General features: G+C 42.7%; 3 protein-coding genes across 4 annotated transcripts; 2 read left to right on the top strand and 1 right to left on the bottom strand.

The window, feature by feature from the left end:
- The first annotated feature begins 1,369 nt into the window (after window positions 1-1,369).
- slc7a7 (solute carrier family 7 member 7) lies at window positions 1,370-9,576 on the top strand. The gene is made up of 9 exons (XM_030780895.1): window positions 1,370-1,871; window positions 6,037-6,162; window positions 6,344-6,488; window positions 7,021-7,144; window positions 7,288-7,391; window positions 7,591-7,687; window positions 8,591-8,740; window positions 9,200-9,383; window positions 9,490-9,576. The coding sequence occupies exons 1-9, from the start codon at window positions 1,370-1,372 to the stop codon at window positions 9,567-9,569; spliced, it is 1,512 nt and encodes a 503-aa protein (XP_030636755.1). The 3' UTR covers window positions 9,570-9,576.
- Window positions 9,577-10,727: 1,151 nt separating this feature from the next.
- oxa1l (OXA1L mitochondrial inner membrane protein) lies at window positions 10,728-14,699 on the bottom strand. 2 transcript variants are annotated; one of them, XM_030780897.1, is made up of 10 exons: window positions 14,589-14,699; window positions 13,723-13,870; window positions 13,232-13,513; window positions 12,905-13,048; window positions 12,622-12,707; window positions 12,266-12,430; window positions 12,013-12,117; window positions 11,620-11,782; window positions 11,139-11,219; window positions 10,728-10,945 (listed from the first exon to the last, which is right to left on the bottom strand). In XM_030780897.1, exons 1-10 carry the CDS (start codon window positions 14,697-14,699, stop codon window positions 10,830-10,832), a joined length of 1,401 nt encoding a protein of 466 aa, XP_030636757.1. In that variant the 3' UTR covers window positions 10,728-10,829. The 2 variants fall into 2 exon arrangements, with proteins under 2 accessions (XP_030636757.1, XP_030636756.1); XM_030780896.1 differs by having other exon boundaries at window positions 13,232-13,520; window positions 13,736-13,870.
- A 634-nt stretch (window positions 14,700-15,333) lies between these two features.
- On the top strand, window positions 15,334-19,542 carry LOC115816284 (caspase-4-like). Its single transcript, XM_030779247.1, has 10 exons — window positions 15,334-15,400; window positions 16,640-16,710; window positions 16,810-16,983; window positions 17,217-17,396; window positions 17,689-17,769; window positions 17,911-18,093; window positions 18,266-18,509; window positions 18,835-18,936; window positions 19,251-19,360; window positions 19,447-19,542. Exons 1-10 carry the CDS (start codon window positions 15,334-15,336, stop codon window positions 19,540-19,542), a joined length of 1,308 nt encoding a protein of 435 aa, XP_030635107.1.
- The last annotated feature ends 736 nt before the right edge of the window (window positions 19,543-20,278 follow it).

Here is a 20,278-nt window from a genome sequence, read left to right as displayed (position 1 = left end):
AGAATATTTTCTAGGTCTAAAAGCTTACCTTCCATTATATTATATGGTTTTCTTTTTTTCTTTTTATTACAGTATAACAACAACAACAGCAGCAACATCAATAATCACAACAACAACAACAATGACATGTTCATATTCAAATGTATTCATTTGTATAGTAGGTTTCATAAATGTATCAGAAATTGCTAAAAAAACACGCAATTTTGTGTGTGTGTGTGTGTGTGTGTGTGTGTATGGCTACTTGGGAGCCATCAGAGACTTAAGAAAATAGTAGTGGGTTGACAAAAATGTCGAGAGACAAAACAGCTCTCTGACAAGTCAGACTAACTGTGTGCCAAGCTAAGAAAGAGGCCAGTGGACATGCATTGCAAAGCAGAATTAGTGCTGATACACATACAGATGAGTAGTAAACCAGAAATGGACAGACAGACACGAGATGAGAACGAGGAAGGAAAAGTGCATCAACCCCTGTTTTAAACCGTTGTCTTGGTGGGATTAGGCTAGCCAATCACAACCCGTCGTTGACTCTGTAGATGCAATTTATCAACAGTTAGAATGGCTACGACATTATCTTGTTTATACCTCATAAATATCGCATTACAGATAGCAGCTTCTTCTGTGCTAAATTAAATTAAACTAAGGTAAAAAAAATTGTCATGCAGTCATTTCAAAAGACATCAAAGCTGAAATGATAACATTGGTGCCTGCAGTCCTATGTTCTAGTGTTCATGTCAATGATTAATAGATTTACAATCTGAGTAACCTAGCTATGATATTTACTGACTGTGCAATTCAAAAAACCACAATCCTCCTCATACAGGAACGTTGCATGCATGTGGTCTTAGTGTATCTCTTCCTCCCCGCTGTTTGTTCGGCGTTAAAAAGGCAATATTTGTTTAAGTCTCTTGATGGCCTCTAAATAGCCCTTTGACAGCTTCTTACATGTTCGAGTATCGAAAATGGACATATTGCTCGCAGACGCAAAACAAACATGTACCTGAATGGATTAACCCACGGTCTTAACCACTGTCGGTGTGAATTTAAAGTATGAGATCATGTGCAGATGTGAATACGAATGACCTTAGCTGGATACTATATTTGATAGGACGTGTTTTTACGGTTATAAATTTCAGTTAATTGAACATGACCTCAGTGTCTGACATGTATTTTGATACGAAGATATTTGCTTTGTCGGTTGTAATTGTAAATCTACGCTGTTCTTCCGTCTCTCCCTCAGATGACATCTCAAGGGTCTTAACAGGAGCTGAATTATTTTTTTTTTCCTGCCCCAAGAAAAATTAGAACTCTCTGATCCGATCCCCCGAGCATCGCGACGTTTCTCTTTCGCCCGTCGTCACCTTGAACCCCGATGGCGTCCTACAGTCCCACCCCGACGCAGGAGCCGTCCCCCGAGGCGGCGGCGGCCAACGGGGACGTGAAATCAACCGGATCCCAGGAGTCCATGAAGCTGAAAAAGGAGATCTCTCTTCTCAACGGCGTCTGCCTTATCGTGGGCAATATGATTGGCTCAGGAATATTCGTGTCGCCCAAAGGCGTGCTCATGTACAGTGCCTCCTACGGGTTGTCGCTGGTAGTGTGGACCATTGGGGGCATCTTCTCCGTCTTTGGGGCTCTCTGCTACGCCGAGCTGGGTACCACAATCACGAAATCGGGGGCCAGCTACGCCTACATCCTGGAGGCCTTCGGAGGTTTCCTCGCTTTTATCCGTCTGTGGACGTCTCTTCTCATCATCGAACCTACCAGCCAGGCGGTCATCGCCATCACGTTCTCCAACTACATGGTACAACCCATCTTCCCCACCTGCATCGCCCCCTACTCTGCAAACCGCCTGCTTGCCGCAGCTTGCATCTGTGAGTCTCTCTGGGTGTGAATGTGTGTGTGTGTGTGTGTTGTGTGCATTGGGACGGTTGGCATGTGCCAATAATATTGTGTGTGAGCTTCATAAGAGGTATTATACCAATAGTGTGTTTTGTGTGTGTGTGTGTGTGTGTGTGTGTGTGTGCGCGTGCAAACATTTATTTTTTTGTCTTTTGGGCATAAGGGTATTTGTATGAACAGTTAGTGAGATATTTGGATTTCCCACATGCGGAATTCTCACTGTGACTCCACCTCTCAGGAGCCTGTGCTCCCTCTTTGACTGGTGATACGGAGAAAAGAGTGGAAGCAAGAGAAGCAGAAGTGAGAGAGACGTGATGTGACACATAAAACTGTATCAGCATATCAACAAAAAAACCCACAAATGTCAGTGAGATGAGACAGAGAGAGAAGAGAAAGAGGAACACTGATTTCTGACGGCAGCACGTGATTTCTGGATGTAGCAAGAAGAAGAAGAAGAAGAAGAAGGAGAAGATAGAGGAAAGAGTTCAGTCATAAAAGTGTTCTTCATCAAAATACAGATGAAACAGTGAGCGAGTGAGAGAGTGAGTGAGCGAGCGAGTGAGTGAGTGAGTGAGTGAGTGAGCGAGCGAGTGAGTGAGTGAGTGAGTGAGTGAGCGAGTGAGTGAGTGAGGGAGGGAGGGAGGGAGTGAGAGAGTGAGTGAGCGAGTGAATGTATGAGTAAGCAAGCAAGGAAGTGAGTGAGGGGGTTGGTGAATGAGTGAAAGAGTGACTGAGAGAGAGAGAGAAATACAGAGGAAGAGAGAATAGGGAAGGCAGACAGAGATGTGAGATCAGCAGTGGGTGATGAAAAAAGGGGAGAATTCAGTGTCAGTAGTGTTTGACCACACATGAACAACAACACATTATCCAGCCATGAACGTGTATGCCGTACATCATGGTGTGACAGTACAAAATTTACTTGGTAAGAGGCAAACAGGTGTATCGTGTTGTGGTAAAGATAGTTGGATCACTTAAATCACTGAGACAGACAGCTAAGGTCATATGAAAGGGTAACAGAAATTCTGAGAAAGAGAGACGGAGTGACTGGACACTGATGTGTACTTTAACGTGTACTTTGAGATGAATCGTGATGTACCTAGGGATGAGCCTAAGCACATTCCATCCACACACACACTCATGCGCGCACGCACACACACACACACACAGTAGATAAGCGATGCTTTGAAACGGGTGAATTTGCTGATTACAGTGAGTTAAAGTCCTCTCCATTAAGACTCTGACCTTTTCTTTAAGCACTAATGAACAGTCAGCGTGGTGCAGCCTTGGTTCACTGACTGACACCAGGTGGGCAGCTATCCCAGACATGTGCTCTCCCAGCACACAGAACTACAAACCTTTCATCCTCTCTGCCATCTCCTGCTTCATACAAAGTCTCATATAGAGAAATTTATCACCAAAAAAGATGTTAAAACACTCGCTCACTCATTCACTCACTCACTCACTCACTCGCTTACTCACTCACTCACTCACTCACACACGAACACATGCACTCACTCACGCGCCTGCTCACTCTCTCACTCTCTCACTCAAGCACTTGCTCACTCGCGCTCTCGCTCACTCACTCAACCACTCTCTCGCTCTCTCACTCACTCACTCACTCACTCACTCACTCGCTCTCTCGCTCTCTCACTCACTCACTCACTCACTCACTCACTCGCTCTCTCGCTCTCTCACTCACTCACTCACTCACTCACTCACTCACTCACTCACTCACGCACTTGCTCACTCACTCACCCACTCTCTCACTTACTCACTCGCTCACTCCCTCACTCTCTCACTCAAGCACTCCCTCACTCACGCACTCGCTCACTCTCTCAACCACTCATTCACTCCCTCACTCACGCACTCGCTCACTCTCTCAACCACTCTCTCACTCACTCATTCACTCACTCACTCACTCGCTCGCTCTCTCCCTCTCTCTCTCTCACTCACTCGCTCTCTCCCTCTCTCACTATCTCACTCACTCACTCACTCACTCACTCACTCGCTCTCTCGCTCTCTTGCTCTCTCCCTCTCTCACTCTCTCACTCACTCACACACTCACTCACTCACTCACTCACTCTCTCCCTCTCTCACTCTCTCACTCACACACTCACTCACTCTCTCCCTCTCTCACTCTCTCACTTGCTCACTCCTTCACTTGCAGTCACAGCAAAACTCACAGTCATTCAAGAAGGCTTTCACGTGCTCTATCTCCCTCAACCAGGGCAAAGTCTTGCTTTCACATCTGTACCCCCCCCCCCCCCCCCCCCCCCCACCGCCTCTTTTACTGCCTGTCTCTGTGGAAAGGAAATCCCACCTTGTGGATGAGTGAAAATCTACCTCTGCCTCTGTCAAAGCTTTTTCTCTGGCCTGAGTCTGATCAAAATGGCTACTCTATGTTTGGTATGTCCTTTGCAGGTCAGGGCAGAGTCATGTTTATCCATTCACGAAGAATGCGCCTGAGTCTCACTTTTAAAAGAACGAAATTTGAGAGCCATGTTTTTTTCAAGTTAAGATTTGCGCCGGTATGATGGTCACAACGAAATAAACACAGATTAAAGAGAGGAGATTAGGAGACATGGGCGGAGTGTTTTATGAACTGAATAGCACAAACACTGATAAGATGAGAGGGAGAGAGAGAGGGAGGAGGAAAAGGAGGGGGTCATAAAGGGAGAGAAAGTGAGAGAAGATGCGGGGGGGGGGGGTGTTTTTGCGTGAAGACATAAAAAAACATGTTTTCTTGGGCTCTGGGTCGTGCCCGGAAGGACGTGCTGTAGTCAGTTTTCCATGACCTGAATTATTTATGTCATTATGTCCATCTTCTCTCTATCTCTTCGTATTGACTTTTTTTTTTGTTTCATTCGCCAGTGGATCAGGAGCGCTAGTTGTCTCACAGGTCAAAGAACACGCACTTACTATGCCTTCAACAAAACACGGTCGATTCCCGTCCCTTTGCTAATTGGCCTTCTTGCTGTTTACCACCCAAGCTTCCTGTCTAGGCATGGACGAAAAAATATGAAACAGCTGCCAATCAAAACTTGCATACTCTTGTTCTTTGACTTCTCTCTGAAGGACGCAGCAGAGGGAAGTAGTGATGGCAGACAACACAATGGAATGTGACACAGTGAGGACATAATAAACCTATTCTTCTCCGTTTAGATGCGTCATGATGTATGGCATCCAGGAGAAAAAGTCAGCAAGCTAAATGCAGTGGTAGGCTAGAGTTTGTTCTCGACTCTCTGGCAGGTGAAGACACAGACTCCTTAAAACTAACCCTCAGTATGGTATACTCTCGCTGACTTGCTCTCTCTGTCTCTCTCTCTCTCTATCTCTCTCTCTCTCTCTCTCTCTCTCTCTCTCTCTCTCTCTCTCAACTGCTGCTCTCAGCTCTTTCCCTCACTGCAAAACACCCAGCAGGAGTGCTGGAATCAGCAGCCCTGTTTCCTCAAGCGAGTCAGACTATCTTACAAAAGATACATACATGTGCTTTCACACTCACACACACAGACACACACGCGCACACACACACACACGCGCATACACACACACACGCAAACACACATGCACACAAACACACACACAGAGGGTGAGAAATAAAACAGTGGTTTTGGTTTGTACCTGCTTGGGTTACATTATGTTTTTGACCCTTGCGCTACTGACTGAGAGTGAAAACAGGAGGTGGATGGGGTGGGTACTTGTTATCTGGCAGTCCAGTAATATTAGAGCTTAATGTGCTATTAAGATTGACAGCTGTGTTTTACAATAATATTGACGTGACTGTACACTGACATCAGCTGACAGGTGAAGAGAGAATATGGTTGATTTGGTTTCTGATCAAATATTCAACAAACGGACGATCTTATTCCAACTCCTCAAGGAACATTACATAATTTGTTGTTAAAGTATTAAAGTGTGTGTGTGTGTGTGTATGTGTGTGTGTGTGTGTAAATTATGCTCTTCAAGGAGCTTAATTTGTTTTTAATGCATTAAATAGTCTTTGTGTGTGTGTGTGTGTGTGGGTGTGTGTGTGGGTGTGTGTGTGTGTGTGTGTGTTTGAGATTACGTGTGTGACTTTGTTCAGATGTATCTGTGTGTTAGTGCGTAAGTAAGTTTCTCATCGGCTCCTCTCCCCAGGTTTGCTGACCTTTGTGAACTGCGCCTACGTAAAATGGGGCACAAGAGTTCAAGACATCTTCACCTACGCCAAGGTCATTGCTCTCATCGCTGTCATCATTACAGGCCTCGTCAAGATATTCCAGGGTAGGTACACTTTACACACACACACACACACACACACACACACACACACACACACACATTCATTCACATCATCCGTATGTGTATGTGTATATATAATTACTGATTGGATGTTTGTGTTTGTGTTTGCGTGTGCGTACGCGTGCGTTGTGCATGTGTGTGTGTATGTGTGTGTGTGTGTCAGGTCACTCTCAGAACTTTGACAGGATGTTTGAGGGCTCGTCCCAGGATCCGGGAGATGTGGCTCTGGCCCTTTATTCTGCCCTCTTTTCTTACTCTGGCTGGGACACCCTCAACTTCGTCACCGAGGAGATCAAAAACCCAGAGAGGTAAGACAGCACGGCAGTCTGGGGTCTCCCACGAGCAACGGAGAAGGGCAGATTTTAAAAGAATTAGCTAAAGAGAGAGAAAGAGACGGAGTTGCAGAGGCAGTGCAGTCAGCCAGTTTTTAAAATAAGACGTGTGGTATTGGGTGAACTCATTGGTAGAGGTTAAACTAGATGTTAAAATAGAAAGAGAGAGGAGAAGTAAGGAAGAGGGACGATTCAGATGTGAAAATATTGGTTCTTCGGTAAGAGGGAGAGAAAGGCGATCTCAAAGAAAAAAGTCTTTATCCCTTATTCGTTCAACTTGACCGCTCATCAGATAAAACACAATGCATGTGATTGGATCACCCTTTGAGGGGTTCCTAGGTCCATCATGTGATAAGGTTACATTGCCCTCCTCTCCGGTCCTTAACGTGCCCCTTCACCCATTTATTATTCACCCCCGTCCCCACGATGGACTGTTCCAGTTCATTCATTAGCCTGTAGTCATTAATGATGTCTGTTGCCCCCTTGTGGTCACTTTTATGATCTGCAGGAACCTGCCACTGTCCATTGCCATCTCCATGCCCATTGTCACTGTGATCTACATTCTGACCAATGTGGCCTACTACGCAGTGTTGCCAATGGCTGACATTCTGGATAGCGATGCAGTCGCCGTGGTGAGTGACACCCACTGGTAACAGTTAATAGTGGAGATAATCTGATATCATTAAGACAGGTTGTGGGTTTTGCAGGTTGTTCCAAAGCTATGCTACACTAATTGGTGTAACCTGGTTGGTCCCGTATCAACTTAACTTTGCAGACATTTGCTGACAAAGTGTTTGGGGTGTTTAACTGGACGATTCCACTCGCTGTCGCACTTTCTTGCTTTGGAGGACTCAACGCGTCTATCCTGGCTGCTTCAAGGTGAACACACACCCAGCTCAACACCATAATCCTTATCATCGTCATCACTCCATTCCCAGCACGCCCACTGTCATTTGCATAGTTCAAAACTTAATGAAACTAACTGGTTTCCACATGCCATAGCGTCTGTACGTTAAGTTTCAGCGGTAAACGACCAGTATGTGACCGTCGGTGTTGTGTGTGGTGTATGTCTCTCCAGGCTGTTCTTCGTGGGCTCCAGAGAGGGCCATCTCCCAGACTCCCTCTGCATGATTCACATCAGCCGTTTCACCCCCATCCCTGCCCTCCTCTTCAATGTCAGTCATCTCCCAAAAACCGTCGCCATCTGTCTTTACATGCGTGCACTTGTGCATCCCTTTTCCTGTTTGTCTGATCACATGTTAAAGTCTCCAAACTGTCGTTTGTTGAGCGTTCCATCGGAGTGTTCTGTCTGTCTCAGTCAGTATTCTGTTTGAGTGTTCTGTCTGTCTCAGTCAGTATTTCGTCTGTGTTCTGTCTGTCTCAGCCAGTATTCTGTTTGAGTGTTCTGTCTGTCTCCGCCAGTATTTCATCTGAGTGTTCTGTCTGTCTCAGTCAGTATTCTGTTTGAGTGTTCTGTCTGTCTCAGTCAGTATTCTGTTTGAGTGTTCTGTCTGTCTCAGTCAGTATTCTGTTTGAGTGTTCTGTCTGTCTCCGCCAGTATTTCATCTGAGTGTTCTGTCTGTCTCAGTCAGTATTCTGTTTGAGTGTTCTGTCTGTCTCAGTCAGTATTCTGTTTGAGTGTTCTGTCTGTCTCAGTCAGTATTCTGTTTGAGTGTTCTGTCTGTCTCCGCCAGTATTTCATCTGAGTGTTCTGTCTGTCTCAGTCAGTATTCTGTTTGAGTGTTCCATCTGTCTCAGTCAGTATGTTGTCTGAGTGTTCTGTCTGTCTCAGCCAGCGTTCTGAGTGTTCTGTCTGTCTCAGTCAGTATTTCGTCTGTGTTCTGTCTGTCTCAGTCAGCGTTCTGAGTGTTCTGTCTGGTTGTTCTCTCTGCTTCAGTATTTATTTATTTATTTTTTAATCCTTCCACCTTACAGTCCTGCTGTTCCGTCTACCATTTTGTCTGTCTTTAACATCATATCCAGACACAGAGGGAATGAAAGTGGTCTGCATTCATCAGTTTATTGTATATGTAAAAAATATTCTGCTTATAGAAGACTGCCCATATGCTGTTTAACAGGGTGCCATGGCACTGGTGTACCTTTGTGTGGAGGACATCTTTAAACTTATTAACTACTACAGCTTCAGCTACTGGTTCTTTGTGGGCTTATCCATTCTTGGCCAGCTTTACCTGCGTTGGAAGCAGCCAGACAGACACCGGCCATTAAAGGTAACCCAAATAACAACGCCTATGCTAAAACCTGTCAAATCTTTTACAGGTGGATTATATCAGGATTGCTGAAGTCCAGTCCTGGAGGGTCAAAATCTCACTGTCTTTACCCCTCAGTTCTTCATTAGAGCCTAATTTTTACCTGGGCAACTGTTGTATTTGCTTTTTAGCCTATTAAAGACCACTTTATCAATACAGAAATGGCAGCACTGCAGCCCTCCAAGACTGGACTTTGTCACTCCTTGATCTTACCAATAACAGAGAGAGAGAGAGAGAGAGAGACAGCTCTTATAGAGCCCCTCTACTCTCAGTGTGAACTGAAGCATTAAAGCCTCTGATGCTGCTCATAAACTGATGAGGTCTCTCCTTGGGCCCTTTCTTCACATACAAACCATGTCATCCACAGGAAACAAAACAGTCAAGTTTCCTATCTTACTTTGATCTCTCCATCTCTTGCAGCTGAGTCTCTTCTTCCCAGTGGTCTTCTGCTTACTCACAGTGTTCCTGGTGGTAGTGCCCCTCTACAGTGACACCATCAACTCTCTGATTGGCATTGGAATTGCCCTATCAGGGGTACCCGTCTACTTCCTGTGCTGCTACACTCCTGCCCACCGTAGGCCAATGTGGCTTCGCAAGGCTATCGGTGAGACTCAACACCAGTTATATTAATTGCATAAGTATTCATCCCCATGTCTTAACGATGACTTTTGTCTTTAACACTTATTGTCCTCTCTCTCTGATATTCCCAGCATCCTGTGGTGTGTTTATTCAGAAGGTATGCTACTGTGTACTCACAGAGATGGACGCTGATGGGGAAAAGACTGAATAAAGAGAAAAAGCCAAACACCTGATGACCAAATGTAACAATGCCCAGTTTTAACCTTCCTAAGCCAGCAAATCAAGTGCATGACACTCAAGACGGACACTGAAACAAGCCAATCAGATCAGCATTTGGCTGTTGTGGTGACATTTTTTTTTTAAACACAGGCTGGCTCACACAAGTAACAGGATGCCATTTGAGATTTCACCAAAGAATATATATATTAAAAAAATGTGTTGTGTCCTTTTTTCCATGTTGAAAATATGCACGTTCATTTGTGGTGGCCTTTGTGAGGCATTTAGAATTAGTTTCAGAGAGCAAATGCTATGTCGATGACTTGAGGGAATTTATTCTATTTCTCCCTCTCTCACACACACACACACACAAATAAGGGATTTAGGGCATTACACGCACATAAATATTCTAATAGAATAATAGCACTAAGTGGGAGAAATATATAAATAAATAAATATATATATATATAAAGCCAGATTCTCTATGTATTTAAGGCACAGACTAACCAGGCTAGGAAGCGTCCATAGGTGCTAAAACTGTATCAGACTTAAATAAATGGCTGAGTTTTCAGATCAAGGTATTATAATTAATGTTAGAACGAGACGTGACCAAGTCAAAAAAAGGAATAATGGTGCATCTTATTATTAAAACATTCGTACGTCTTTCAGCACAACACAATCTAAATTCACTGGAGGGTTTTTGAAGGTAACTGTGAACTCTAGCATGTTGCTGGAGATTTGTATCACTGAATTACTATGAAGAGAGTCAGGAAGCAAAACGTCAAACCAGAGGCTGCTGTGATGCAGCTGTGATGTAAGAACATTCCTCAATTAACCCATACAGGACCAAATTGGGACCCTCGGATTATCTCGTCGACAGAACTGTAGTGTATTTTTTTTTTTCGTTTTGAGAGAAATGCTAAAGAACTGGCCACTCTTTACTAGTGATGTTTGTTGGGGGCGTACTTGACAAGTGTTGGTTGCAACCAAACAAAACACTGAATATTTTTATGTATTATGGATTCCATATTAAAACCTTCCACCACCAGATTCTGTTGTGCTTTCGAGTCTTTTTGAGGAATTAATACGTGAACACTTCTAAGGCAACGAGTGCACTTTATTGGTATTTATAATATATTTAGCATGATGCTACTCCCAATCCAAACCCCTCGTTTATTTCTCAGCCCCACTGCCTGTCTCTCAATAAATATATACAAAGTAGATCTGATCTGTAAAACAAGCTATGGTCTAGTGTTTAACCAATGGTGTCTTCCCAAGGCCTCTTCTTACTGCCTGCGGGCTGGGACGCTGCCTTGGGATTGGCTGATGTCTGCTGCAGAGGATTGTGGGTAAATGTCTGTCTCAGAGGGCCTTAAGGAGAGTGGAGACAGAGAGATATGACAAAACCTGAAAACCTCAGGGAAGCTTCACAAGCATAACAGACATACATGCACACAGAAGTGAGTCTGTCCATTTGCCCCAATCCCCCTGTTTCATTCAGCGACTGCATGTATTTAGATGTAGTTCTAGCCATACAGTTATTTGATGGGAGAATGTGACATACCTTTGGCTGCCATGTCCAGGTGGCCTTTTATTCTTCTCTCTCGCTCCTCCAGCTGCTGGGCCAGCTGAGCATTTTTCCAGCCTGCGTGCAATGACACCAACATGTTTAGAGCAAAGCCAGATCCAACACGCAAGAGTGACAAACGCAAAAGAAAATGACGGTTCAAAGCAAAAAAAACCCCCAAAAAAAACAAAGAGGAGAGGGACAGGGAAACACACAGATCGGGCGCTAAGAAACTACATTTTTTCCAGACCACGGACTAGAAAGAAAAAAAGAAAAACACATGCGTGGTGTGAGCTTTTTGACACATCTGCTGAAAAAAAACAGCTATCTTTTGGTTTCAGCTGGGAACCAACTTTTCAGGTTTTTCCGAACAAATTTATTTTTGGTCGAAATGCTCCGAACGGTTCAAAATTTCGTTCGTGAACCAGAACGGAACCCGTTCCCCGTCGGTGGAAAAAGGGGGTAAGTCTTGTCATACCCTTCTTGATGCTGGTGATGAAGCCTTCGGACGGGGGCAACGCTGAAGCGGGGTGTGATATCCTGTCTGGGATCCGCAATCTCTGTCTCACTGCTGGGAGTCTCAACACTGCCACCTGACCCAGTGAGAACAGGTTTGAGGTCATCCAATACGTAAACACCGCCTGTGGGGCAGAGGGGGGGAAAACAGAGATTAAATTACCAGATGGAATCCCATCAGAATCCACTGCACACGCTACAGATCAGGCAGCCAGTGCTGCTCTAACACTTATTACCAATCACTGACAATTTCACAAGAGTCTTGACGATATAACTGATACAGAGAGAGAGAGAGAGAGAGAGAGAGAGAGAGAGGGAGGGAAAGGGAGAGAGGGAGAGAGAGAGAGAGACTGACCGTTGGGAAACTGATGGTGAGAGGAAGGATGACAAAAGGCATGATTCGAAACACTGTCTTCATCGCCCTCAGGTTCGGATTATCCACACCAGACTCCGCCCCTAACTGTTATGAATGAGACAAACATCAAAGAGAAAAAGTCATTCAGTGGCATTCATCCGTTCAGTGTTAGGATTCATCAAAAATGAAAATTACTATGAATGAAATCACAAAATTCGCTCATTCTGGAGACAAAACGGCAATCCAACTTTACCTCAAGTATGGCAAACATAGTTCCTGTCACAAACAGCGGAAGGACGTAGTAGGGATCAGCTGCGGTTAGGTCTGTGAACCACCAGAGGCCCCCGGTTTGCAGGCTTGGCACTGGGAGATATGCCATCTTACGCAAGGCAATGAAGAACGAGATAAAGACTGGTGTCTAAAGACAGACAGAAAAAGAGGATATGAGGAGAGAGAGAGTATAACGAGGGGGATTCTCCATGAAGTTCACACACACACACACACACACACAGACACACACAGCGAATCAATCCACTAGGAGGCATTCTGACATCAATCAGATGTTTATGCCATGGTTTCAGTGAATAAACTCAGTAAATCTTTACTGACCTGTACCAAGGGCACCAGAAAACCACGCATAGGGTTCACATCATGTTTCTTCTGGAACAGCATCAAATCAGAGTAAGCCTTCGAGACTACAAAAGAAAACAAGAGAACGATAAAGATGACATTTCTCGCTCAGTCACCTTCAAAATCTTTGTCTGACACTTGAGTTAAAAAGGCTGTGATTCACGTTGGGCTCGAGACAGGCTAAAGTCTAAGTGGTAAATAGACAGAGGGAGATAGACAGCACCAGAGACACTAAAGAAGAGAAGAAGGACAAATCACTGACACTCAAACTTATTCCCGCTCTGCTTAGCTTCGTTCATGCGGTTGGTGAGTTTGGTCATCTCTGGTAGAACGTTATTTAGCTTGGCTGCCTCCCTTTGACCCTTCACGATGACAGGAAACACGGCACAACGAGCCAAAATGGTGCCTATGGGTAAAAAAAAAAAAAAGAAATAGAGAGAATTGACACATACGCAATTATACCTTCTGAACTGTAAAAAATGTATGAATGTTTGAGGGTGTTATGGAAATTCATAACACTTATTTCTTTTGACAACAGACAGAACTTTTTCAAATTATGGCTGATGAAGCTTTATCATGTTTGGTTTACCTGCAACTATAGCTCCCCACCACGGCATCCCCACAGTAACGTGCATGAACTCCAGAAGGTTCTGGATCAATCCTACAGGCGTGTAGCCGCCCAAACCCAATTCCAGTAGGCTGACTTCAGCCCCTGCCTCTTGAAGAACTTCCGCTACTGTAACGGGAGCCTCGGCTACCTGCTCTGTGATTGGCTGTGTGATTACTGGGGTGGGATCAACAGTGGGGCTGGGAGGAGAGACAGGGGCATCTGCCACCGGACTAGGGGTAGGTACAGTCTGAACTATTTCAGCTGGTGCCTAGAATTAATTTAGAATCAAATCAGTGAGGATGATAGTACAATCTTGTTCATTAATCAGCTAATCAACAACAAACTGGTTACAATAATATTTCTTCAGAGGAAAGCAGAAGACTATCAACAGGACATCTGTTATTATAATAGAAATCTGACTTATGCCCTAATTCTTCTCAGGTAGTATTAAAAAGTTGTGCGAGATTTGCTGGTCTGAGTTACCTGTGAGCTGTTGTGCCTGATCGCCACGGCACTGACCAACAAGAACTGTCCGTGGTTGGGACATCCCAGCACAGCTTTCACAGTGGGACCTCGGATCCCTGGAACCGTGTGAAACTGTGACTTCTGAAGAAAACACTAGAGTCCAAGAGAATAAAGAGAACTGGATGACTTCTTTTAAAAAAACCTGTCATTTGCTGTACTCCCAAGACATACACACACACACCCATGGAGTTATCTAAATTGCTTATAAATCACATCATTATCTAACGCATACTCTTATTTCCAGCGGGACGAAAATGAATTTCGTTATCTTTACGTGTTATCTTTTTTTTCTTTTAAGAAATTCTACTATTGGTTGAGAACTCTATTTTATAATCATCTCTCCCTGAATTATTGCTAATGACCTTCAGTTTATCCGTGCCTGACCTTAACATCTGGCGACTCAATAACAAAGATTGGTAGTCATGTACACCGCAGTGTAACAGAACATTATCTCACAACTCAGCTGTGTTCGGCTTCTTCATCTACGTTTCTCACAGTGTACAGTTTACGAAACACACTTAGAGGAGCTTACTTTGCGACTTAATAAATTATTATTTAATAGCACCTTTAGGCTCACATACATTCACTGTGCATTAAATTTCGCTGTTTTTTTGACAACACATGTAACCACCTGACTTATCTAATTAGCTCACTGGCTAACCTGCTGCTCTCAAAGTCATTCCCATGCATGCAGCTAACTGGCTACCTACACAGCTAGCGTTGGTTACATCGGCACGGGTCAAGATCACATATTACTGTATCCTTGAAAACAAATCAGCAATAACTACACCATAAGGACGGTCTGACAAACCTTGTTCCGTGTCAGTATAATTGGGTAAGTGCTGCTACTTGCTATACTTGTGTGTCGGAGAAAGCATGTTGTTAAGCAGACCGGAGCCACTCTGCTCCTAAGCGCAGCCATATTGGAATTGAACTCTGTAGCGGAGTTACGTACGGCAAGTGTGAATGAACAAAAACAGTCAGGTTTACGAGTTTACGGTGTTTTGTATGTAACGTGATCTTAATAGCACATATTTTGTTGAGACTGAAGATATTCAAATCATGTTTGAATGACAGGATACTAGTATCTCTATGTTAAAAATGACAAAAATGGGTGAAAAGATCAACAGTAATTAAAAACAAAAAGTTTGACATTTGTTATTGAGGGAACAGGCATTAAAGTATTTGGCCAGGTGAAACATGATATGTCGATCCATTTAATTGTTGTATTCTGTTTATATTTCAGATGTAGTTTCAATTAAATGCAGAATTTCATGGTCTGAGATTCAACATAGAGTAAAAACAAACAAACAAACAAACAAAACAAGGAATGAAAGATTCGGCGGGTCCTGCTAGAGAAATTTTTCTAACGCTCATCAATCCTCATTGGTCGGCGCTACATCCGATTCCTGGGCTTTATTGACGTACACCCACATTCAAGTAGGCTAGTGCTCAGTGATAGTTGTTGAGCCAGATCGATGATGGGTGCATGGCTCAAATAGTGGATTTCTACCTAGGACCTTTTCACCACGAGAGACACAGCTTGGAAATTTGAAATGTCCGTCCCAGAGGATGACGCGGAGCAGTATTTTGTAGACACTGTACCGATATACAGAAACCCAGGTACAGGTTTATTTTGATGTTCGATTTGCTGTATTTACTGTTATGCGTGCAGTTGTTAAAGTAAATTGTTATTATTGTTTTTATGACGAAGCTGTAGTATAATATTCTTAAGCAAGCTATTTTTTGATTCTGTCCCAAGGGTTTAATGTGTTAAAGCGCCAACTTTTTACAAATCAAAAGTGAAACTGAGCTTAAACGTTCAGGAAGTTCTTCTTTGCAAATTAAATAAAATCACCTTTCCTTTCGGAATATAGCAGTACATTTGGCCAATTTAGCTGTAAGGACGTCAAAACAACCTTCTGAAGAGATCGCAGCAGGACAAAGTCAGAATGGTAAGCGTAAATTCCATTGGCTGGCGTTTCAAGCCAGTCGCTCCTCTCTCACCGTGTTTGTCACTGTGTTTGATCAGTGTTAGTACAGTTTTCTTTCCGCTATTTGTGATTGTGACTTTCTCAGTTTTTGAACGGAGTTTGCAGGGCGGTTGAGACTTGCAGATTAGTAACAGTCTGCTCCCACCGCTTTCACCAATGAGGCAACATGTCATTTGTATGTATTGAGGGGAATCCTGAGAGGATTGTGAAGACACTGTGTAAAAGCTGCACACCTTAGTTCCACATAAAAACCCAACACTTTGAAGTGTCTGTTCCTTGGTTTACAGGGCTCTTAGTTTCTCTCATATCAGCTTTGATCTGCCAAAGAATACAATGAAACGAGATGAATATTCTTAATATTCTTAAAGTTATGGAGATATGGACGAGTGTGTCGTGATGCACTACCTAATTAAGTATTTGTGAAACCAGTAAAGTGCGTCATCGAAAAAAATGTTCAAGACTTCCTCATGATCCAAGGTACAACATACTTGTATTTCCAAGTTTCGATGTCCGCTAGGAACAGGCAACTGATTTTTTTGCGTGTCATGCCTCTCCCTCTTTCGGCCGTTTAGTCTTCTGTTACGACACTTGAATCCAACTAGAAGCGTAGGTATGCCTATTCTGCCTAACACTGTCTAATCTGTAATTCGGTACCATTTTGCTTGCTCCGTTTAAGAGAAATTAGAGGCAAAACAGAACATCAAAGATAAAACTAACTTTACCCAGGGGCTGTCCCCGGATTGTAGATTATGAAATATTTGTAGTGAAGCTAGCCAGTTTAACTGGACATGGCTGTGATGCGGATTTAAGGTGTGTAATTCAGTTTTGAATTGTATGACCACAACATGTCGCCTTTGTCCTTTACCAGTCCAACTTCCCTGTGCTCATCAGTTACCTCCACACTACTTGCGTTCTTGGTGCCAGTATCAACTTGAACAAGTGCGTATTTCGAGTATTTTCACCACATATACTTTCTTTAAGATATTTTACCCTTCTCTGCTTCCCGCATATAATCTTAACTGTACTGTTATGTTTCAGAAGCAGAGCCGATTCACCTGTCCAAGGTTTGATTGTGTTAAGAAGAAAACCTGCGGTGCTGCTTTCTGTTACCAAGACGTCTGTCAGCTGGGTGAACTAACGGCGAAACAACAAGAGAAATTTGAGGAGACGCTGGGCGCACTCGCGGCAGCGGCATTATGTGACTATAAACCTGTAAGTGTTTTTCTAAAGCCAAGTTTTGGATATGTAGGACAGCCCTAAGTAACGCTCAGTTGTGATGAACAGGACAATGTTGCTGTGAAATCCATTAAAAGTTTGTTTTTAACATTCATTTCCCGAACCCTGTCCTAATTCTTCACAAGCCTATGCCTTGTAATAATTTAGAAGTATCTTTGCACCTGGTATATGAAAGGACTACAATTTCTTGTCTTAACTCACGTGTTTAGTGCCCAGGATGTCACTCTAACGTGGAGAGGGCAAATCCGAATAATCTATGCGTCCACTGCACGGTCTGCAGTGCAAAACGGGCTAAGCCTTTCTACTTCTGCTGGCAGTGCGTGAGGGAGTGGAAAGGACCACTCTATAACGCCAGCAAATGTGCCAACAATGGCTGCCAACAAACAAAGGTACTGGTGGTGGTCAGTGATTTGAGGTACATCAGAATATTCACTTTAACAAAATGAGTGAATTGATTTAAGCATTGGGGGACACACAAAGTGAATAATTTTAAGTTATATATTTGAATATTTGATAAAAGCATTGTATTGTCTCCAAAAATAATACATAGCAAGTAATATTATTAAGCAAGAGTATGTGGTGGTGTGAGTTGCTTGGGAGCATGGATTGGTCAAACTTTCTTTTTGTAGTTGAAATTTTCGATGTTTTGTATAAATCAGTACCATTTTGTTGGTCCCTCAGCCAGAATCCTCAGGCCGTGGTCCCCTGGTGTTGTGCACACCTGAATTTAAAACAGTGATATTAAAGAAAGAATGGGATGACGTAAGTAACTGAGGACTATTTTATCGCAATTTATTGGTCTGAATTCTTTCATTTTGATCTTTCTTTCGTGGTTGATTATATAATCAATGCACAGAAAAATAATCTCACTATATTTATGTTTCTGAATCTCTCTGTACTCAGATATACAACCATTTGTCACTAAAAGAATGTCCCAGCAGGAAGCGCATGGCTTTGGTCATCAACAATATTCATTTTGAGTATGTGGATGACAGAACAGGTGCAGAGAAAGATGAGCAGAGCATTAACACACTGCTGAAGGACTTGGGTTATAATATTGTTTTACTTAGAGACCTCACAGCTGAGGTAGGCTCAATTACTTTAGTATGTTTCATCATGAACAATCACTCACTTAGTACTTAGTCACTTTGCCTATCATTCACACAGTCATCATCTTTCTTACCATAACACTGCACTGTTCACTGTCACACACCTTCCTTTGGAATTCAACTTGAGTTCCTGTTTGTTTGTTTTATAGGGCATGGATGTTGCCATATCTGACTTCTCTAAGCGAGAGGAACATTTCCAATCAGACAGCTGCTTTGTGGTCATCATGTCCCATGGAAAACCAATGGGAATTTGTGGGGTTTCTCATACATATATGTATGGTCAGGAGAAGGATGTGTTCCCTGTTGATAAAATCTTCAACCACCTGAACACTCCCAACTGTCCTGGACTACGTGACAAGCCCAAAATAATCCTCATCCAGTCCTGTAGGGGAAGTGAGTACAACTCTTTCCTTTCCTTTGTTGCAACCACAGAAAAATTAGTATTCACTCCCAAAGATATCCCCAAAGACAATAAATATTCCCAAAGATATCCCATAAATTGAAAATGATACTTGCCCATTTACCATGACTGGAAAATCTGTTTATGCCTTACAATAAGTAGAGAAAGGATGCTGCTATTTGTGTTCACGGAGGAGTATGAAAGCCTCAGTACTGAAAAAAACTGTAATAACATGTTTACATTACCTTTTGCATTAAAGCATGTTTTACAGGTGGACTTTAGATTGTCTGTGCCTTGCATTTCTGTGCTGTACTGTAGATGAGGATGGGTCCGTAAGTGTTCAGGATAGCGCACCAGGGCCGTCCCTCAGAACAGAACATCGTGAGAAGGACTTCTGCTGTATGAGATCATGCACTCCAGGTTGGTGCTGTTTTCGAAACTCGTTCATTCTGTCTGTGGACAGCCCTGTTTACATCTTTTCTTGGCATTCTGTGATGTCAAAGCCATTAAAATCAACATCAATTATTGTTAACATTTGTGATTTCTAGGGTAATCTTTTTTTCCATCCATACACTGTTTTCACCAAAAAGAACTTATCTCTTTGTCTTTGCCCTCAGATACAGTATGCTGTAGACATCCTAAACAAAACTCAAATTTCATCCAGGATCTTGTTGAATTTGGTCAAGTTACTGTCTTCACTAAGACGTTACTAACTGTAGTGTTTTCTTACACAGATACGGTTTCCTACAGAACTGAAGAGAGAGGCTCAGATTTCATTCAAGATGTTGTTGAAATTTTCAACCACCATGCTCATGAAAACGACATTGAGGAGTTATTCCGAAAGGCAAGCATCTCATGAACAAAAATATAATTTGGTGTAGATGCAAAAACATACATACATTTTTTTGTACTCAATTTACCTTATTGTAGGTTCTTAAGAAGTTTAAGGAGACACATCCAAATCAAATGCCATGCAAGGAGAGAACAACTCTGTCAAAGAAATTCTACCTCTTCCCTGGACTATGACAGACACCTTGTCTCCGGAGAACCCCTGCTCAAGGACAGAAACAAGTTTGATGTGATATTGCTGTTTACCTCAAATTGTCATAAAAAGCCATACATTTCTCTGTTTGAATACACAAGCAGAGTGTAAACTTAAGAAAGCAAGATGGTTACGCGTATGAAAGTTTTGCCAGCTTTTGCCAGAAGATCAGATGTTGATAACTGATATATATTTGTAAAGTCTGTGCCTGTTGTACTTGATTAAATTAACATTTAGCTCTTGAACATGTCAGCAGCAATGTGAAAATATCTGAACTCCAATCCAGGTGTAACCATGGTGAAAATACAAAATATCGCGTCTCGTTGAACAGATACCTGGATTGTCTTTTCTTGGAATTTGTTGGTTTAGACTTCTTTCAACTTCACAGAATTTAACTTGATGTTAGTTTGCCATATTCTTCCTATAGCGGTGGAAACTGAAAGAATTCTCTCCTGATTAGACAACGTTGGTTTTTGAGGGCTGTTCATCAAATAAAAAAATGAAATAAAAAATTGTACGTACACTTTATTGATTTTCAATTGTATATAAATCTTATATTAAAAGATATAAATTACTTTTTGGTAAATACAGCATACGAATAACTTAAAATGAAATAAAATATGTGGAAATTGTGACTGACACGCTTTTATTCTGCATTTTGCTAATATGTGAACTTTCTTTTAGACATAAGCAAACATTGTACTTCAGAAGATATTCTCA

This window comes from Chanos chanos, chromosome 7 (assembly GCF_902362185.1).
Source record: "Chanos chanos chromosome 7, fChaCha1.1, whole genome shotgun sequence".
Classification (NCBI taxonomy): Eukaryota; Metazoa; Chordata; class Actinopteri; order Gonorynchiformes; family Chanidae; genus Chanos; species Chanos chanos.
This window is presented reverse-complemented; position numbering and strand designations above follow the sequence as displayed.